Source organism: Abramis brama, assembly GCF_963993115.1.
Source record: "Abramis brama genome assembly, chromosome: 17".
Classification (NCBI taxonomy): domain Eukaryota; kingdom Metazoa; phylum Chordata; class Actinopteri; order Cypriniformes; family Leuciscidae; genus Abramis; species Abramis brama.
In genome coordinates this window covers 12,475,642-12,497,920 of record NC_139979.1, presented here as the reverse complement: position 1 = coordinate 12,497,920, position 22,279 = coordinate 12,475,642, and the positions used below count along the sequence as shown (strand labels likewise).

Genomic DNA, 22,279 nt, shown 5'->3' with positions numbered 1-22,279 from the left:
AATCAAAAAACAGGAAACTCAACTCAAAGTCCAACTCAAACTAAACTCAAACAAAGATCAAACGTGACACTGAGACTTAAAGAACCAAACGAACTACATTTTTAAGGTACTTTAACATTAGCTTGAGTAAATAAGGATAGAAATGTTCATTTTTGGGTGAAATTATCTCTTTAAATTCTTCCAGCCATAAATTAGCCGTTAACTTAACTTTCAAATTTACCATTTTTATTAAATTAAACTGTGCAAGTGTGCTTTCATAAGCTGTTTCAAAACAAAACAACAATTGCACAATGACACTGTATCCAAGCCTTATGCATCCCTAAATAATCTTAAAACAACAGACAAGCGTTATGTGATTTGCCACACATATAATGGTATACTGTCTTATCTTTACAAAACAGGTAAAATTATTTCACAACACATGGCTAAGAACTAATAACCTTTAACAAACGTGTGTGATGTTCAATTTGATGTTATTCCAGACTTACCTATTTTTATGTAAAATGTATGTTTTGTTAAAGACTTGAATTCATTACACTACATTCAAATGAGGAATGAAAAGTGTAAAGAGCTTTTTTTTTTTTTTTAAATCAACCCAACTTCTGAGCACAAGTTTCTTTCCAAGGTGACTGGAAATTAAAACATCCTCCAAAAGCAAATAAATGGCACGGACCCAGACTAACACATCTGGATCAACAGCTAACCTAAAATAAAACATCTGGATGGAGAATTTGTTGGCCTCTGAGCACCACCAAGGAGGAGTCAATACCATGGCTTGGCATATGTGGGACTGATGACCACAGGTTTAAGAGGAAATAAAAATGCAGATAATTATTACAACATTGTTTGAGTGTACAACACCTGTTTTCTCTGAGTCTGATATACTTTATTGCTCCCTTTATATTAACTGACACTAAAATCTGGTAAATGTGCATTGTTAACCTTGAGGTCAGAACAGTATATTTGTACAATATGTGAGAGACACTGTGTCAGGTGCCTTGACGCTCCCTTGAGTGGGAGATTCCTGAAATCCTTTTGGGCTTATAATGGGATGTTTAGCTCAAATACATCTTCAAAACGGCTGGTGTCACATTGAGAGCTACACTAAACACCAAAAAAAATAAAATAAAATTTTTTAACCCTGCAAAAATAATTCCTTTATGAATCTGTGTATCATTTGTTCATTCATTATTTTTTATTTTTTAATATTGAAAGTAGAAAAATTTGAAAATGGCATTTTTCATTTAAAAACAAACAAACAAGAATTTAGCAATACAATTAGAAAATTAATAAACTGCTTGAATATTCAATCTCTACATGCAGGCAGGAATGAAATGCCACTTTACACTGATTGGTCAACCAAACATCAAACCATGTCATCATCAGTTGTTCCTCAGCTATCTGCAACATAATTATATAGAACCAGTACAGAAACAAACTATCTGTGAAATTAGATACTAGTAACATAGCAAGCAAAGCGTCACAACTGAAAAAAAGCTGCGCTTTCAAAGTGCTCTCAAGCACCCACAGCTAGGCATTTGTAGCAGAGCGCCTGCCTTCTTCAGCTGGCTAAAAATGCTTTGGTGGACACTCGGCCTCAGTTTTTACCCAGCCATCCAATCACAATGGAAAAATACCACACAGACCAACCGTCACATTCTGCTTGTACAACAATAACAAACGACAACAACATCTCTTCATCCAAAACTAGTGCCAGAGCAAGTATGTTACATTGTGTCGACATTTTTATATTTAGAAACAAACTAATTGCGAAATCAGATACTAGTAACAATTTTCAGGTAAGAGCGGGCACAGCAATTTGTCATTTTAATGTGTCTGGCTGCCTGTGTCATTAGCTTTCAGTTATATTTAGCTGTACAAAACAGCTCGTTATGTTTGATATTGCAAACTGATATTTCTTGCCATTTTATTTTATTGTGTTGTCTTAATTATAAACACGTTGGTTTATAGTGCAAACAGTTTACTGCACTTACATATTTGTCTCATTATTTCGCTATAGCGGCTAATAAATCGGAAGTCCCGCACATTCACAGAAATCACCTTACTTATGTGTTGAAAAATAAGCTGGATAGTGTGTCTCAGCAAAAAAAAAAAAACAGCTGCACCGCACGCACAGCAAGGCGTTTTCAGGAGAGCGCTGGCGTTTTCAGCTGGGTAAAAACGCTTTAGTGGACTGGACAGATGGCCTTATTCATTTCATGCTAAATTAATTCATCATGTCTAAATTTAACATATCCTGCAGCCTCAATTAAAATTTCTGGTACAAGAACCACAGGATTGCAAACACTATAACACATGGGATTGTATGTAATTAATAATTCTCTATATATTTATAAAAAATAAAAAACGACTATAGAGTCAACACAGCAAAAAAAATCAGCTGCTCAAAACACATAGCGCTCTACGAGGAAACACCTATTTTCATCACCAAAGTTCTATAAACTGCCTTAAAGAATCTTTTTTGCCTTCTGATTAGAATACCTTCATAAAAAGACAACCATCCGACACAGACAACTCTGACTTCTACTCGGGATAAAGCAAAAAAAAAATCAGAATGTGCCAGTATATCACTGTGGTTGGAAAATAAGGTTTCTGAGTAACTGGAGGGTATTTACATCCATCACAGAATGGTAAACCATTCAACATCTTACCACTAGGAAATAAGTTCTTCTTAAATAAGTCCTGTGATATTCAGTGCTTCACATTCTGTACAGCAAATCAACTATAGTACATGCAAATTCACAGGATAGGAAGATGCTTCGGGGCCTCCAACACAAATGGATTTTTCAATTATCCTGGAATCTGCAGTGCACTAGCACTTAACTTAATAAAACTATTTAATATTATTACCTCACAGTGTTCCATTGTTGGATACTTGCATGTGGAAATAACATCATAAAAACACCCCATCATGAACAAGTACACCAACTGAAACTGCCCATGCTACACCTTATTTCTCTCATCAGCCTCTCGCTTTAGGGTAAGGTTCCACAATTTTACTAGGAGGAAAGGAATTTCAACAACTCTGCCAATTTCAATGATTTGTTACAGATAAACATTGGCCTGGAATTGGGTAACGTTAAATATTGCACAGATTATTAACATAATAAAGCTCTTTCTGATTCTGATTCTGATTCTGATAATATGCTATACAACACATTGGCTTCAAACCACAACGTGTTGTAATCATCCAAAGGTCAGAGTACATTTTCGTAGCTAGTACTAGGGCAATAAGTTAAATAAGTCAAAAGTATACTATATAGCTTCCATAAATTGCAAGGTACACTGCAGTGCGATTCTAATTGGATCAAAAAAAACCGAGAGTCCCAAATTTCATATATCTCCAAGGTGTATAGGGATTAAAGACAGCACTGTGACAAGTCCCTGAATGACCCACCTAGCTCTAGGCAAAACTTCTGAGCGTTGTCAGATCTGCTTCTGTGTCTTGTGCTCTGTGGGACTGGGACTTTAGTTTTTGTGTTCTTTCCTGTGTCCTGTTTCCTGTGGCCAGGTTGTAGGGTTTTGTAGTCTTTTCCATTTTCATTAGTCTGCTCCAGGTGTGTCATTTTGCCTTGTTAAGCTCGTTTACCTCTCTGTTTAAATAGCCCTTGTTTTCTCTGGTTTTCTGTTGGTCATTGTTTGATGTCATGCAGGTGTCTCCAGTTCCCCGTGTTTTCTTTGTTTTTCTCAGTGTTATTTTGTTTCTGACTTATGTTATGATTGTTTATTTTCATAAAAATCTCCCTGTATTTGGATGTGCATTTGCATCGTGACAGAACGACCGACCCATAATGGATCCAGCAGGGAGAATTACGCGTCTCCATCAAGGAGATTGCTGCATTGAGGATTATGCTCTGGATTTGATTGAGTTGGCTAATTTGAGCAACATGAGCAAGGAATGTCTGATGATATTCTTTCAGGGAGGGCTGTCTGAACCACTCAGCTCACTCATTCCTTTTTTGGGACCTTAACTGGACCCTGAGTATTAAATCTATCGTGCAATGCAGCTGAGCGGCTCTGCACTTACTGTGGGAGTTGCGGAGGAGGAACGCGGCACTCCCACAGTAGCCCTCACCCCAGAATCTTGTCCCGTCATGGCAGCCAGGCCAGAGCTTCCAGCAGTCATGGCCGCCAAGTCAGAGCTTTCAGCCGTCATGGCCACCAAGTCAGAGTTCTCGGTAGCCATGATCGTTGCTGATGAAGACATTAGGGCGGTCCATAGGTATTTGAGACTGGCGTCGAGCCTGGAAGACGCGAGCCTGTTTGGTGCGAGCAGCTGACGTCTCTGCAGTGGGGTCAAGTCTGGGGGTTTCAGCCAGGATGGCCGCCACGCCTAAGCCCTTGGTCAAAATGGCTGCCGCCTTCCCAGAGGCCTTCCCTGAGCCCGCTGCCAGCCCGGAGTCCTTCCCTGAGCCCGCTGCTGACCCAGAGACCTTCCCAGAGCCTGCTGCCTTCCCTGAGCCCGCTGCCGGCCCAGAGTCCTTCCCTGAGCCTGCTGCCTTCCCAGAGCCCGCTGCCGGCCCAGGGGCCTTCCCAGAGCCCGCTACCGGACCGGAGGCCTTGCCTGAGCCGAGACTGATTGTGTCGAGACTGATCTGGGGAAGACTACAAAAAATCTCTGCATTGAAGGTTCACAGGAGATAATAGATTATGGAGGCCACAAATGAAGGTTTACATGTGGCCTCCATAATCCTTAATGGAAGTAGTTTGTAGTAACCAGGACTCTTCCTAGACCTGGCCTCCTTGCTAAACTGAGCAATCGATGGAGAAGGGCCTTGGTTAGTCATGACCAAGAAGCTGATGGTCACTCTAGTTGAGCTCCATGATCATATATGGGAGAAACTTACAAAAGGACAAACATCACTGCAACATTTCACCGATCTGGGTTTTATGCCAGAGTGGCCAAACTCAAACCCTCTCCTCAGTGAAGACACATGAAAACCCACTTGGAATTTAAAAAAAAAAAAAAGCACCTAAAGGACAGTGAGAAACAAGATTTTCTGGTCTGATGAGCCTCAGTTCCAAGCATGTATGGAGGAAACCAGGCACTGCTTATCACCTGCACAATACCATCCCCACAGTAAAGTGTGGTGGTAGCAGCATCATGCTGTGGGGGTGTTTTTCAGTGGCAGGGACTGGGGGACTAAACACAGCAAAATATAGGGATAGCTTTAATGAAAACCTAACCCTGAGCATCCACAACATCGGACTGGGCAGAAGTTTCACCTTCCAACAGGACTATGACCCTAAACGCACAGCTAAGACAATGCAAAAGTGGCTTATGGACAACTCTGTGAATGTCCAATAACCCAGCCAGAGCCAAGACTTAAACCCAATTGAACATCTCTGGAGAAACCTGAAAATGGCAGTCCACTGACAGTCCCCTTCCAACATGATGGAGCTTGAGAGGATCTGAGGAGAAGAATGCAGAATGCAAAATGCATTCCCCAAATGCAGATTCACATTAAAGCCAGAGAAGAACTGTTGGGAATCTCCGAGCAACACACAGCGGTGCTTCATTTTTGAATTAATCCGCGTTTTGGGAGAATCAATCGGGTGAACCAATGATTCAAATGGCCCATTCATAAAGCGTCCCATTTACTTCATTCCTGAATGAATCAGCTATTTGAACGAATCGAATGAATGAATGACTCAGTGACTTACTCATTTAGACATTTACCACCACCTACTGGCAGTTTCAGTTTCTTATTTAGTGTATTCTTTCATAGTTTTTCCATAATTAAAAAAAACATTAAAGGGGCATTCCACCCATAGGAACATTGTTTTTTTATTGAAAGTGGGTCATATATGTAGTCGAAATGTAAAATAAATTTTGAATTTGGTGCCTTCGTGACCGAGGAAAGACAAAAAATAACTTCAGGACGCATTTGTATGAAAGACAACAACTCCCACAATGCACCACATTGCACAGCTCCGCAAGCCACTCCCACTAATCCAGAACAGCGCATATCTGCCTATAAGAGAAATCACTCTTCCGTCTACAAGGCTAGCTACCACCAGAGCTTGAAATTCATTTCACACAAAATGTCTAGTTAGTTGGCGAACTCATTAGTGCATTACTCCTCGTTTGTATTTCTTTCGAAAAGGCGAATTATTGCATGGTACCGGGATGTTCAGTCAGAACATATGCGGTGCGAAACTAGGATAGTTCACAACACAAACGTCCGTGTCCTCGTCTGATTCAGAGATTTCGTCCAGGAGAAATTGTCATCGTTGAAATTCTTTGCCGCAGACGGACTCTATTTCTGTGTTCGTAGTTGCAGTCGTAGTGAGATCACCGGCGCCACCAGTCCGCCCTAACTCGAGCCAGTCCGGGCTCCTCGTCCGCGGCAGGCAGGTCTTCTGCCTCGGCTGCTCTTCGCTATAATGCGGCTTGTAAAGGTAGCCACAAACACCTGATTCAAGCATCAGACTTCCGAAATCCTCTTCTTCTATATCATATTGAGTACCCTCCGCTATTGTCATAACTTTACATCTGTCTCCACAGCGCCTGTTAGCTTAGCTTCAAACAAGATGGAGGATATTGCTTTCAGTTTCAGAGAGTAAAGTCCCACCCACTGATCTGTAATAGGTCTGTAGCGTGAGCGGGTCCCGCCCCCTGGGAAAGATGAGGAACGTGTCTGTAGTCTCAACAGAAATCCCCCCCTCTTACACTTCCTCCGACAATGACGCAAAATGACGATTTTTGCGTCATTGTGGGAGGAAGTGTAAGAGGTAAATAACGGATTTCTCCCGTCTCAGGGGAAAATGAGAGAGTGTTGCACGACCATTCAATAGTATGACTGGGTTTCTAACAATGCAAAGCTTAGTGCAAATGGGTGGAGTGTCCCTTTAAAGATATACAGTAGTTCACTGTCATCATTTACTCACTCTCATGGCCACTGAAGCCTAAAAACATATGTGTAATAAATAATATGTTGAATGAAATAAATTTTTTTTTTGTAATGTCTATTTTCCTCATTTAACACAATGTCCCCTTTAAATGATCTTTTGAGGGTAATTTCTCAGCCAAATTTAATGTGCAATTAATTGGCGATCAATTAGATTAATGAATTGCAACATTGTGTAATTAATTCGATTTTTAAAAAATATAATCGCTTGACAGCCCTAATAATATGTATATACTTTACTCAGGAATACACTGCTGTTTTGTCTGTGTGTGAGAGATTCAAGGAAATAATGCCCAGCAGCACCTCACACTGCGTATTTCACGTTGTTGTGATTAGTGCTCTAATCTGAGATTTCTGCTCCACCCTGGTGGTCCGTTTGACACATTTAACACCCATGAGGTCTTTGTGTGAGTGTAAATACAAAAAAGAGATTTGCTTCAAACAGAAGGAGGAAGAAATTGTTGTTGTTTTTTGGCCAATGTGAGCAATCTTTAATAATCTTTATATAGGCCTATTATATTATATTATATTATATTATATTATATTATATTATATTATATTATATTATATTATATTATATTATTATTATATATCAGCCATAATACAAAAAGAATGAATTACTGACCAGAATATGAATATCAAAATATGCATCTAAACTTCAAATTAGACATTTTTTAAATGACTACAAACTGCTTATGCTCAACATTATGCAAAATTATTTCGTATATGCACAAACAACAGCAGAAGTTTAATTAACCAGGTTAAAAGGCATACAGTAGTTTCAGTTATCATTTATTGACACTCATGTCATTCCAAACCTGTTATTTATTATTATTATTTTTTTTAAAGAAAAAAAGCTTCTTTGTGCTCCACAGAAGAAAGTAATAGGTTTGTACAACACAAGGGTGAGTAAATCAGAATGTTAATTATTGGTAAACTAGCCCTTTAACATGTAAAACAAACACTGGGTCCAAATTTTAAAAATATAATAATAATATTATCAATATAACCAAGTGCACCAAAATACCATTGTTTGATTGGATCTACAGTCTCTAACCTCATCAACAAAATATATGGAAACTTTTCTCTTTCATTTTATTCCTTTCATTTATCTTGCTATCTTAACGATGCACAATTATACGGTTAGTTGAGTTGCATTTTTGGGTTGCAACCCACCAGTTCAGAACCCCTGTCCTATATCATAACATCAGAGATAATGAGTCTGCTAGGCATTCTTTCCAAATACTTTGCATTTAGGGAGATTGCGGAAGGCTCTCATGTAACGTTGAGGTTGTGGAATGCTCTAAAATTTCCCCTCATTTGAGGATCCTAGGAAATCCCTCAAAATAATTCACTGAAAACAATGAAAAGACTTGAAAAGCATTCTTATATTTGATCATGTCCAGACCACAAAGTACAGCGGTGAGGGGGAAAAAAAAGCAAAAAAGAGGCATAATTTGAGAGATAAAATGGGTGATAATGGCTGCTAATCACATTGAACCAGGACAGGAAGCAAAGAGCGATAACAATCTCACAACATATGCCAAGCTCGTCAATGAACTGAAGGTTATGCTTATTTAAACTGGCATATACTTCAAGGAGTCAAAAAAATCTGACAGCATAGTCTCCAAATTCCACCATACAATACAATTTCTGTTACGACAGGATGTATATTCAACTTTCCAGACAGATGTTTCAACTTTCCTAGAGGCATTCAGTTTCATTTTCCTTGAGGCAAGATATTTGATGATTTGTAGAACAATTCAAAAGCAGAGTGACAATGCCAGGACCTAAAAGATAAGCTGCCAGTCGGATGGATGCGTTTGCTAAAGGAACGTGTTGAAGGAGAAAGAGCTTAACTATAAAAACAAATTAAATTATGTTCAGCAATCTTCTTACCTAGGTCTCCTGAAAGTAAGGCCGTATTGCTGGCACGCTAGGCCGACAGTAGGCGTGTACACAATGGGCATGAATCTCTCTACGTCTGAGATCAAGACCCGGTAGAACAGCTTCTCGTTACGGTCCTGAAGGCCCATCAGAAATACGTATCTGTAAGAAAGTGGAACATAAATACAACAACATGCATTAAAGGACATTTTATAACAATATTCAGCAGATGCTAAAGTAAAAGACAATAAAAATGCAACTAAAGCTAGAAAGAAGGACAGACACAGGGTATGGTGAGTAGCTTCAGGACCTCCTGGGATTATACTGCTCCATATTTAAGGGAGGATTACCCAAACATCCTACCCAACCACTTAAAGCTGGCGTAACAGCTTTAGATTTTATTATGGTCATGTTGATGTTAAAGTGTCTTGCCAAAATGGAGCTTCTCAAAACAGTGACAGGGAATCGGAACAAAATGTCAGACATATTTGTTCAATCGTTCAGCCCTCTACAATTCTTAATCTGTAACTATGACAGAAAATGACAAAATTTCAGCAACAACAGTCAGTAAGTGTGACATCCCCGACCTATTTCTGAGTCGTTCTGATTCAGCTAGTGTGACACCAGGAACAGACACGCACACATCCACAAGTGAGTAAGAAGGTTACTGGGGAGAAAACAGGTGAGACAGAATGCTGAGGAAATCTCTCTGACTGGATGAATAGAAGTCCACTTTAAATGTAGCTTCATAAATGTATTAAAATCTTCACAATTCCTCTTACTGTAATCAAGTAGTGTATACAATGTATACAGTGATCATGTTTTATATACCGACTTTTAAGTTAAACAATTAAAGAAGTCCTATTGTGTTTTTTTTACATTTTAGTTTGTAATGTTGCTGTTCGAGTATGAAAAAGGTCTACAAAGTCCACTCCTAGAGTTATTCTCTAATAATCTAGTTTCTGAACTGACTGTAGTCTTGAGTTTTGCTCTGGGAATGTACACGTAAGAATATCTCTCATTTAAATAATTCCACCCAAGGTATACGCAAAAAAGTGGGTGAGGCCTGATTGAGTTGCATCAGTAGTGTGTTGAAACTCTCGGGTGTGGTTAGGGGTGTAACATTTCCAAAACATGCATGAAGCGGCTGACCAATCACAAAACACTGGTCCAGCCAACCAATCAGAGCACATTGTGCTTTTTGGAAGGAGGGGCTTCAAAAAGACTGGAAATAAATAGTGTTACAGACAGACTGGAAAATAATGTTTGTTTGTTTTTTACATTCAAGCATGAAAAACATAATAAAGTCTTTGAAAAAGGGCATAATAGGTCCCCTTTAATAATGTGGGTGAAAAACAGACTAAGTAGCTTCCTCTGTCTTTAATGAAACATCCAAGGTTGTTTGTCTTTACTTTGGTTTTCATGGTGGATTTATTGTAGTTGTATGGTGGATTTTAAATACCATAAAAACTTGAGTTTGAAATAATCACCTATGATATAATATAATATTTTATATAAACATTTAATATGTAAAAATCATAATATATTAATATATGTTGATGTATTATATTTTATTTAAATATATTTTTTATTACATATTATATTGTTTCTCTTACCAGAGTGAAAGTGAGAGATTTCTTAATTATTTTGAGCAAAGAAACTTACTCAAATTGTAATGTAAAGTTGGTTTACAGCATAGGGAGGGGGACACATACTATATCAGAGGACAGAAATGACATGAAAATGCCAACAAAAGTAGTACATAGATGACCAGACTGTCACATTAAAAAGTCTTGACCATGTGCTGCTGCTTGAAACAAAGCTCAAGAATAATTGGGGTTTTTCCCTGCTTATGTCAAAATGTTAGGAAAAATATGCAAAAATGCCCCCAGAGATCTTAGACACAAGTTCCTTGTTATAGAAATACGTTCAAGATAAATACATTCAAGTTCTACATCTGACCCAAATTAAGACCACGTCACATTCCCCATCAGTGCGAGCAAGCTTTCCATCAAGGCAAGAGCATAATATCTCTCTTGTTTGGCTCAGAAAAAGTGTGCCCACCTTCCTCAGACAGAAGGAAACTATCAGATGTGTACCAGGACTGTAAAGTGCACAAGGTGGGATGAGAAAAAAATCTAAGTAACTCTACATTAAAGTGTCAGCTCTATCATGACAGTCACAACAAATTTAGACCGCAGTGCTCTGACAGCGTAATGGTGATGGTGAAATGTGTGAGTGATATTTTGGCACCTTGTTACCTAACTAAATCTCAGGAGAGTCAACCAAATGTCATTCTTGAGACTCGGCTCAGCTAGAATCTAGCTGGATTGGCCGTCTTCTATTTTGGCTAAGCCAACTGCTGTAAAGCTGTATGTATTCCCAATAAACTGATGGGAGTAATGGCTTTCACAGAGTTTCTACAGTTCCTACTATATGCAATGGCATTGTGAAGGGGAAGGCAGAACTTCAAAATGAGGTGCTTAGACTATGTTAACAAGCATGATAATTCTGGACCTTAGATTAGGGAACAATTTCTTTGCATAATTTTTATTTAGATACACAGCTTCTTTATTAATGCATCTTTCTTTCTTTCTTTCTTTCTTTCTTTCTTTCTTTTTCTTTTAAAGTTTTTTTCCCTGATGTGTAGGGCAGCACAATATTGAAGAAAAATGTGATAAGTTCAATAACACAATATGTGATATGATAATGCCTTAAGAGTTTAAAATCACTTGAAATTATATATATGTAAAAACTGAAAATGATATAACCAAGATAAGTTTTTTGTTCTTTTGGCACTAAATCATCAACAGTAACTGCGGGTGCGGGCTGAATCCTCCTCTCAGACTCCTCTATGAGAGTGTCATGATGGCTTGTTAATCATCTCGCATACATCATCAGATCACCTACAATCATCATTCAGTTTTTGCAAGCCGTCGCGATATATGAAAATCATGATTTGTACAATTTGCAATATTTTAATATGGTAATATTAACACCGCAAGTGTTTAGGGTGCCATTTGGGACAGGGCCTTAAAGTGGTCCACACTGCGTGACAATAATCAAACAAATGAAACTATTTGCATTGTGTGATGAATTAGCTCTAAGAGCTCTGTTCCTTCCATCTTGTTTTATGTTGTGGAATGTTTAGTCACTATCGCTCCTCAATCATGTTGACAGTCTGAACCCAGCCTTTAACCCATTAACCACTGGTTATGGCAGAGACTGGTTTCAGAGGCCTGTGCTGCACTTTGTCAGAAGATTGTCAAAATTTGTTGTGTTGTCTCCCTGCCTAATCCAAGCAAATGCATGTTTTTACTCTCTTTTGTTTTTACTTTGACTATTTTTGTTTTGTTTTTTTTTGACCAAACACCCTTCAAATATTTTTGTTAAAAACGTTGGTGGGCTGCCTGTCCCTTCACAAAATTCAGGCAGTAAAACATCAAAATAACTTTGATAGTCTGGGAAAGACTCCCTCGTTGCTCAAGCAGTCAGTAATATGCATGCCGAGATCAGGGTCATTCATCTGAAAGCGACCCATCCAGAAATAAACCTTGTCCACAGTCTGCGAGGACAAATCAAAGACTGTTACGTGACTAGTAGCCTTGAGACATGACGGAAACATCATTTCCAAAAAAGTCAGGCATGCAAAACATTGGCTGCAAAACAGATTTCCTGCAGGGACTAATGAATTCTGGGAAAAAGCAAACTAACATGATAGTTAAAGACCTATTGATGTTATTTTGATGACACTTTGATGATGCTTTTTATGTCTCGTCAACTCTTGATGTCTCTTTGTTTTGCAGTTCAGAAAAATGGGGAAAGCAAAAAAGAGAAGAAAATGAAAATAATTCTTGCTGTAACAAAGGATCTACTTATATTGTGCAAATGGTGGCAACAGCACATAATGTTTCTACTGTACATAACACTATTTCTGTGATCTGATGGTGTGAAATTTAGTCACAGAAATCAACTCATCGATTAAAGAGAGTAATTCTAATGAAGCAGGACTGAGAGCAATAGGATGGATGTCACTACTCCATTTCCTCACCTGTCCAAGTCATCCTTTTTCAGCTCATAGTTTCTGAGGACCCGCAATACTTGTACATCCTGGCTGAGGAAGCAGGGAGGCAACAGGCCATGAATGCCCAGCTGCAAGCGCTCTTCCAGGGAGAAGGCCATCCCCTGCAGAGAGGACACAGAACAGTCAACTATTAACAATTATTACAGAAGTTACTGAGCATTGAGAACTGATGTGAACTGCTAAGTTTAAAATAAAAGAGAACTGAAGTTTGCAACCTCCATAATGTGCCTTTTTTTGGAGTGAAACAGGGTATATATACTGTATGTATATGTGTGTGTATACACACACACACACACACACACACAAGTGTATATAACAGATATTAAAAGTCCTCAGATTTTCCTTAATTACACTTGTATGCCATGGAAATATGTAAAGTCTCTACAAGGGCTACTATAGTAATAAGAAACATATGTACTTTGCATTCATTTCAATAATTAATCTTTACCCAGCTAAGCTTCAGCAGCTGTATTATTAAAAGATTGTTTGGAAAAGCTTAAATAAATCCCCATATTCCCTTTGCGTGTGTCTCAGATGACTTAAAAGGCCTTTTGTCGATGTTTTCATAGAGTTCTCTTCCAGTCTCACTGTTTGTTATGGTGGGGAATCTGTAATGCAAGAAAAGCCTAAGAAAGGTCACAGGGGTCACGGTTGGATCACATCTCAGTGTGATGTACAGCTAAAAGGGCAAGACTGCTGCTTTACTGCTGCGACCCCTCGACATTTACCCTGACCCTGACCTCTACAATATAAATGCTACAGCCAGGGGGCCCTGAGTTCATATTACCAGACTCCACATGAATATCTGTCAAGACCAAAAGCTGTGGCATTTGAAACTAGCCTGTCTTTTCCTTAATGACAGACTTGCATCATCATTGCCGCGCCTCTGGCTGCTCCTTCAGAGGAACCACTAAGGAAGGCGCAAAACCCTGAAAGGCTGTGCTAGATCTGCTTTTTAAACAAGTATATGCAAGCTTGGCTTTTCAATCCTTTTTCATCTGGTTATGTTAAGTGGTATGTTTGTAAAAATTATTTTGACCTTGTAAACAAAGACTACTCTGCGAGTCTGCGCACGTACAATAAGATGTGGTGTTATTGACGCAATTGAGACCCAGAGGAACTCGCCTTTTTGTTCCTGCTTCATGAGATGTAAATCAAATGCAATATTTCTGAATTATCTGCAATGTAATTTAAATCTGAGTGTGATCAGTCTATGTGGAAATTTATGAAAATTTGATCTCAACCATAAAAGCAGACAGACGAAAATATATGAATGGATATAGTATACAAGTAGATACATTTCAAAATGCATATTTAAAAATATATATTTCAATAAATATAAACATATTAATATACGTATAAAGTATGTTAATATACAATTAAATAGTTTTGTTTTGCTATTTATTGAAATGTAAAAAATCCTCAAACTTCCTCGGACAAAACTCCTTTGTGACAGGACAGCTACACATGCAATAGCATGTAACTGAACTTTTTGGCTTCTAAAAAGATTCTGTGACAAAAATACAGACTTATTATTCAGAAGCAATGGATTATTTTTGTAGATTCGATCGCATCTGTCATCTTCTGAAGCTAACTGTGCAGTGCACCACTGATGGTCTGTATTTAAGAGCCTCGAAAAGTCACCGCCATCTTGCCAGGTCTGAATTGCAACCCTTGTGATTAAAAATGGACATTCTATTTTCTCTATTCTGGTTTATGCAAGACTATCCCTAGACACTTATGATTACATATCCAAGACAACTTTGATGTAAATAAGCATTTCATTGACCTTTACTGACACATGCAAATGCCCAAAAGTGCTTGCTATTCTTGTAACTAGCGATTTGAGAAGACTGAAGATGACTCGAAAGAAACAGCAATGGGGATTCTCAATGAGAACAGCTCTACCTAATCAAATATAATTACTCAAACAGCTCTACAAACACTGAATGGTTCCTTGTGTCATATGTGTAATGGAGACATCGGTGGAACCGGGCCCAAGCGGCAAATTAACGTCTCTGACAATGGAGCTGCAGGTGGAACTCTGGAGGGCACGTCCACAGGCCCCAGGACTGGCATTCTGACCGTGGCCATGGATGGCTGGACTGGGGAAAGTGGTCTGTTTGATGCCACGCATGGATGGCAAGATTAGAGCAATGAGTCCCGGAGCTCCTGGCGAGGCTGGCGTGGGAACTGGTGAGGTACTTGGCGCTGGTTAAGAGCGACTCTGCTTTGACGCCAAGTGGAGTGCGAGACTTACACAACAGTAGCGCTGCTATCTAGATAAAAAGGGTTGCAAAGTATTTATTTAGTTAAATCACAGTTTTGGTGATTTGATAATAGCACTTAGCCATATTGCGATTTTAATTTTATTTTGATTAATCGTGCAGCCCTATAAACCTTTATGACTTTTCTTCTGTGGAACACAAAATAAGATATTTTAAAAAGTCAATGGTATCCAAACAACACAGGAATATCACACCATCTGCTTTTGTAGAGAATTTCACAGAATAAAGAAAATTATTCAGCTTTGGAACAACACGATGATGAGTAAATGATGAACTAAACCTATATCAGAGGTCCTGCCATGTTTATTGGCTCAGGTTGTTACAGTTTTGCTTTTTGTAGCAATAAAGGGACAGGCAGGGCAGGAAAGTGTGAACGCTTCCACATGCGCAACAACCACATTAAAGACGCCAATGTGTTGTTTGCAAGCTCAAGCAAGGAGTGCATGTGCTCAAGATGTGCATGCCAACCTGTAATCTCAAGATCAATGCCACCACCCCTCTATTTTGGCCATGACAAGTACCACCCCAAACACACAGCACTAAGTACTTTGTGGAAAATATTAAAGCCTTGCTTTTGACTGGTAAAAGCCAGTCTAAAGCTTTCAAAAGCTCTTCAAGACTTCAAGCAAGAGGTCACGTTGAAGAACTCGGTGATTCCAATTCAAACAACTCAATCTGAATCCTAAAATTCCCAGTACTTGTACGTGGAAAAAAGTTGCAGCTGCTTCATAGAGTGCCAAAAAAGCACCAAGGCAAAGCAAAAAGCAAAGCAAAGCTGTTCTTCAATGGAACTTTACAGTGGGAGTGATGTTTCTTGATCCTGTAATGGAGAATACATGAGAGTCCATGAAGCACAAAAGTGTCAGTGCATTTTGTGATCTCACTGATGTGAAAAGTTTCAGATGAGCCATTGCATAACCTCAATCGAAATGTGTCTTTTCTTATCGTACGTTCAGGACTGACTTAATGTTCTTGGAGTGAGACCAAAACACTGCTAATGGGTGTTTCTTCAACTTTGGCTACTTTTATGTTTGGTTGGTTTCTATTTTATGAAAACAGATTAAAATATTTAAATATAAAAAAATATTAAAATGTCACAGAAATGCAATTATATATATGTAACTATGTAGCCTAACTGTGGAAGGAATTTGCATTACTTAAAAAAAAAAAAAACTGTTTGATATTGTTAGAGGACATATTAATGTCTGATAATGTGAATGATAAACAAGCTTGTGAAAAGCATGTTTTAAGATCATTTATTTTAAAAAAATAGGGCCAAAAGTCCCTAGTTGAAGAAACGCCCAACTATGCACACACACACACACACACATACAGTTGACCAACATTCACACACCAAACATAACTCCAAATCTTGATCCAAACGGAAATCATGGTGTGAAGCAGGGTTCACTACTTGGCCTATTTCAGATTCTCAAAATGAGAATGGGACGTGAGAAAGGAAATCGTCCATGTCAGTCTAATATACACACTGGCTCTATTTCTGAGAAAGAGATCAGAGGCCAAGTTTTTGTTCTGATTGTGCTTCTCACATTTCTCTTATGTCCAAGTGGCGACCTTCATCTACAGTAAGTGAAAACACTAAAAAGTTTTCTGTTAAGAGAATGCTTTGACCTAATGCAATAGCCATGCTAGTGATCAGAAACAGGGGCAAGAGTACCAAGCTCTCTTATGTCAATGAAATGTACCTATCACATGGTCCACCTCCAGAAAAAACAAAGGATCAGAGAGTGGGAGCTGTATGCAAGATTGCTCTGACATTGTAGATGACAGAGGATGTTTTTTCCAGCTGTCTGAGACTCATTTGAAACAGCCAAATCCAAATACATTGGGTTTGGGTAGTGCAGTAGATATCTACCGATCTGAGATGCTTTAAATCATAAGTTTATGTTGGTAAAATTGACTATGGTTAAAGGTAGAGCTGCACGATTAATCGTTAAAAGATCGATATCTCGATTCAAACACCCACGCGATCTTATTCCTAATGACAATGATTCTGCTTTGTCTATTAAATATAAGTATGAACACAGCAGAACATTAAAATATGTGTTGACACTGTCACTGAACCAGACAGAGCAGTTGCCATGTTATGAAATTATCACAGAAGTACTGGGATAAAAAGTTTATAGTTTGGATATAAACAACAATGTCTTAGCAAAATAGAATAAATTACCTTCTCAAAGAAAGTTGATGCTTCAAATAAAGATTGCATCAATTACACTGTTATGCCAGTAGGGGACAAAAATGACTGTTAAAAAATGTACTTGTCATTGAATCGTTCATTCAAGAGATTTGTTCAAAAATGATGATTCATCCAGTACTGAAAGTAAAGTAAAGTCTTTATGAGTGAGTCATTTAATTATTCATTCAAACCAATTTTTTTTAAATAATTCATTCAAATATTTTTTTTTAAATAGACTGCAACAATTAACATTTTGTCAGAAGAACCTCTTAATTACATGTTATTTTGTTTAGTAGTCTATTCAGTCTATATAATTGTGGGGGAATCGTGATCTCTATTTAAAAAACAAAAAACAAAACTGTGATTCCCAATTTATCCAGAATTGTGCCACCAGTCAGCCGCTTGATGGTGCAACCAAAAAAAGAAAGAAAAAAATAATAATAATTTTACATGGTTCCAGCAAATGCTGTCACAGGGTACAGACATGTCACAGACCTTTCCAGCTGACCAAATAGGGAATAAATGAACACATGCTATTCTCATAAACACTCTTGTTGCTTAAATAGCTGTATTAATGCCACATGCATCTTCCCACACTCTTAATTCAGTCCACAAGCAGCCATTTCAGAGCAGTGAAAAGAGCCAAGAAGGATGACCATATAAAGTGACTTATAGGACACAAGCAAAAAGCCACGAGTGGAAATAGTGTGGTGGATGTTGCATTGACCTAAAGCATATATCAGATTGGGTGGAGTGGTACAGCGATTAAGTCTGGTTCAATATCCTCAAGAAGCAAGCCATAAGACATCAATATTGTTTATGGTCAGATGAAACAAAAAAATTAGCTTTTTTGGCAGCAAACACTTAATATGGGTTTGGTTCATACAGGGATAAAAAAGTACCCCATGTATAAAATGAAATACTCTGCAGTATCTTTAATGCTGTGGACCTAATTTTCTGCCAGAGGTCCTGGACATCTTGTTCAGATACATGGCATCATGGATTCGATCAAATACCAATAGATAAAAAATCAAAACCTGACAACCTCTGCTAGAAATCTTATAACGGGCCATGTTTGGATTTTCCAACAGGACAGTGATCCAAAAATACATCAAAATCAAAACAAAAATGGGTCACTGAGCACAAAACCAAGGATCTGCAATGGCCATCCCAGTTCAATAAACTGAACCCTATAGAAAATGAGTGGGCTGAACTGAAGAGAAGAAGTGCCAACATGGATCTGGGAATCTGAAGGAACTGGAGAGATTCTGTATGGAGGAATGGTCTCTGATCTCTTGTCCGGTGTTCTCCTAACTCATCAGGCATTATAGGAGAAGACTCAGAGCTGTTATCTTGGAAAAAGGTGGTTGCAAAAAGTATAAAAGGGGGCAAATAATTGTTCCTAACGTGTTTTGGAGAAAAACATTTATTTCATAATGTGATTTCCCCCCCACTTTAAATTATTTTATGAAAGGTTAGATTTTTTCTAATTTTTTAAATAAAATATCAAAAGATTAACAATGCAGATTTATTTTTTTACAGCCATCTTTGTTCATATTTACCAAGTGTCATGATTCTCGTAGAAGCAGAGACGGTAGTCGGATCTAAATGCAGCAGTAGACTTTAATTGACTCAGAACAGGATAGACTCAGAACAGGATAGACTCAGAACGGGATAGACTCAGAACGGGAAACAGGTACATACACACGAAACCTAGGGGAGACCGGGGACAGTTGCAACACTTTTTGCATTTCTCTCAGTTACTCAGAGACTATTTGGACTAGACCAACCAAATTTGTATATATTAAACTTGCATCTGTCTGCTAATTACCCATACCATTTAAAGATGATTATATATGACATATCGTTCACAGTATTTATTTCAGATGTTGCAACTGACCCCGACCCAGGGGACGGTTGCAACACAACCCAGGGACGATTGCAACACGTTAAAAATACCTTAAATTTCTCTAATTTTAGCTTTTTGTCTCAATGAGCATAGAATTCTGAAAATATTAACTGTTTTAGGCCTACTATAATATTATAGTATTATTTATTTCAATAATATTATTGTAGCCTATAATTTATTTATTTAGTCATATTTATCAAATAACAGTTGAGGTTTTTTTTGTTTATGTGTAGAACATAGGCCTACATAGATTCAGTGTGCAGGTGTTACAGATGCCATTCAATCTCTCCATATTTCAGTGTCAGACAGGAAGAATTGAACAATTTGCAATGCAACAAACCTTTATTAAACATGCAATTTATAACTTGTTGCAACCGTCCCCAACCCTATCAGCCATGACAGAACATCACATGCCTGCTAGCCACACTGACTTTGACACATGCTAACCATGTCACTTAGAAGTCAACAAAACAATAATTCAAACTAAGTAAGTTTTGATTAATTCATACAAAATGTCTGGACATTATGACAAAAAAATATATCTCATGAAAAAAAAAATTACTTTCATACCTCCAAAACAAGTTTTTCAATAAATGCAGCAGCAGATGTTGAATATGTCTACTGTCTTCTTAGTGGGGGGAGGGTCTAACTGTGCATGTGCAGTATGAGTGTCATTACTCTAGCTTGTGTCTGATTGGAGAAAAATGACATGTTGCAACCATCCCCATGTTGCAACTGTCCGCAGTCTCCCCTACATACAATAACTGACCCGGAACAAGAGAGCACACAGGCTTTAAATACACAGAGGGGATCAGGGAACGAGACACACCTGGGGCAAATGAGAACAACGAGAGGGACCATACAAACTAACAAGACAACACACCTGAAACAAGGGAACTAATGATTAAGCAAGTCCTGAAGTCCCAGACAGAGTAGCTAGAGACCATGGATTCCAGGACGACATCGGAGCGGGTGGCCACGGCGGGTCAGGTCGTGCGGGTGGCCACGGCGGGGCACCCTTGGATGGGGACCAGAGCGAAGCAGACTCAAACGGAAACCCTGTCGGCGCAAACTCAGACGGGAACCAGGGTGGAGCAGACTCAGACGGGGACCAAGGCGCATGAAGCACAGAACTGGACGGGACCAGCAGCATAGAAAGTTCAGGCGACACAAGAAATTTAGGCGACACAGGAAGCTCAGGCGTGTAAAGCCGTGCAAGGGTCCATGTAGGCGCCGCCTCCATGGCCCTCTCAGGGTGCCTACTGCCCCCCCCAAAAAAAATACTTGGGGAAATCCACGGAAGAAGCCTCCGGGCTGTAAGCGGGCTCAAGAGAAGCCTCCCGGAGCTTAAGAGGCGCAGGCAGGGCGAGGTGCAGAGGCGGGGCGCAGAGGAACGCCCTCCGGAGCCAATCAAGCCGAGCGAGTCCTCCTCTTCTTCCTCCTACATCGGCGAAGGCGCGCCGCCGGTGGCTCAGACAACTGGGCAGGGCTGGGCTCAGACAACTGGGCAGGGCTGGGCTCAGACAACTGGGCAGGGCTGGGCTCAGACAACTGGGCAGGGCTGGGCTCAGACAACTGGGCAGGGCTGGGCTCAGACAACTGGGCAGGGCTGGGCTCAGACAACTGGGCAGGGCTGGGCTCAGACAACTGGGCAGGGCTGGGCTCAGACAACTGGGCAGGGCAGGGCAGGGCAGGGCTGGGCTCAGACAACTGGGCTGGGCAGGGCTGGGCTCAGACAACTGGGCTGGGCAGGGCTGGGCTCAGACAACTGGGCAGGGCTGGACTCGATGAGCAGAATCAGCGGCACCCTCTTGAAGCGTTGGCTCAACGAGACTCATTTGTAGCGCTAGTTCGGCAGGATCCTCTCGCAGCGTTGGTTCGGCGAACCTCTCATGAAGCGCTGGTTCGACGGAGAACATGTGTAAAGCTGAATCAATGGGACTCACGTGAACCGCTGACTAGGCGGAGCACGTGAGAAGCACTGGTTCAGTGAAGCCCACGTGAAGCACTTGTACCTCCTCCGCTAAGCCCACTGAAAACGACGAACCGCTCATGGAAAGAGCCCACTCGATATACTGAATCAGAGTCCCGTTAGGCTCAGGCATCGACGAGTAGAGGGGCTCGGGCAGTCCTCCACGGAAAAACAGCATCAAACATCCAGAGGAATCTGATAAGCCAGTTCCAGAAAGTCTGTCACGTAGTCCTCTGAGTCGATTCCCCTGACGGAGACGCATGATCTCTGCTACAGGATGCATAACGGGGTCCTGGGAACTACCTGCTAGATCCTTTGTGGTGGTCAGTTATTCTGTCATGAACTGCATGGAAGCAGAGACGGTAGTCGGATCTAAATGCAGCAATAGAATTTAATTAACAAAGACTTGGTAAAACTCAGAACTGGAACAGGGAAAACTCACGGAAGATACATACATTCATACATTCAATAACTGACCCCGAACAAGAGAACACACAGGGTTTAAATACACAGCGGGATGAGGGAATGAGACACAGCTGGGGCAAATGAGCACAATAATCAGGACCATACAAACTGACAAGACCACACACCTGAAACAAGGGAACTAATAATTAACATGACTAGCAGACTAGGACTAACTGAATACAATGAACAGGAACAAGAAACTGAATGTAAAAACCAAAGACAGAGAAAACACAAACCAGAAACATGACAAAATAACACACTGTTACACCAAGGGGCACATAATTCTGACCAGCACTGAATGTGGATGAACAATCCATTTAATGCCTCTGATCTACAATGACATTGTATGAGACTCTTGAGACTCATGAGACTCAGTTCTGGTTTGTGTAAAAAAAAAATCTATAAAAGCATCACTTAAATGGCAAGTAACCAGATGGGCAAGAAGACAAAAAAAAAAGAAGCAAATAATCTCAAATGCAGAAAGACAATCACACGTGAGAACCTTTAGGAAAGTGCAATAAGAGATGAGATGACACAATGGT

General features: G+C 39.6%; 1 protein-coding gene across 1 annotated transcript in view; it reads right to left on the bottom strand.

The window, feature by feature from the left end:
• The window catches only part of me1 (malic enzyme 1, NADP(+)-dependent, cytosolic), an 84,922-nt gene that overhangs the window by 42,377 nt on the left and 20,266 nt on the right, over positions 1-22,279 (bottom strand). Inside the window, exons 2-3 of the mRNA XM_084088864.1 lie at positions 12,871-13,004; positions 8,832-8,981 (exon numbers count right to left, since the gene is read on the bottom strand). Coding sequence (XP_083944990.1) covers positions 8,832-8,981; positions 12,871-13,004 — 284 coding nt within the window. The remainder of the gene's footprint in view (positions 1-8,831; positions 8,982-12,870; positions 13,005-22,279) is intronic.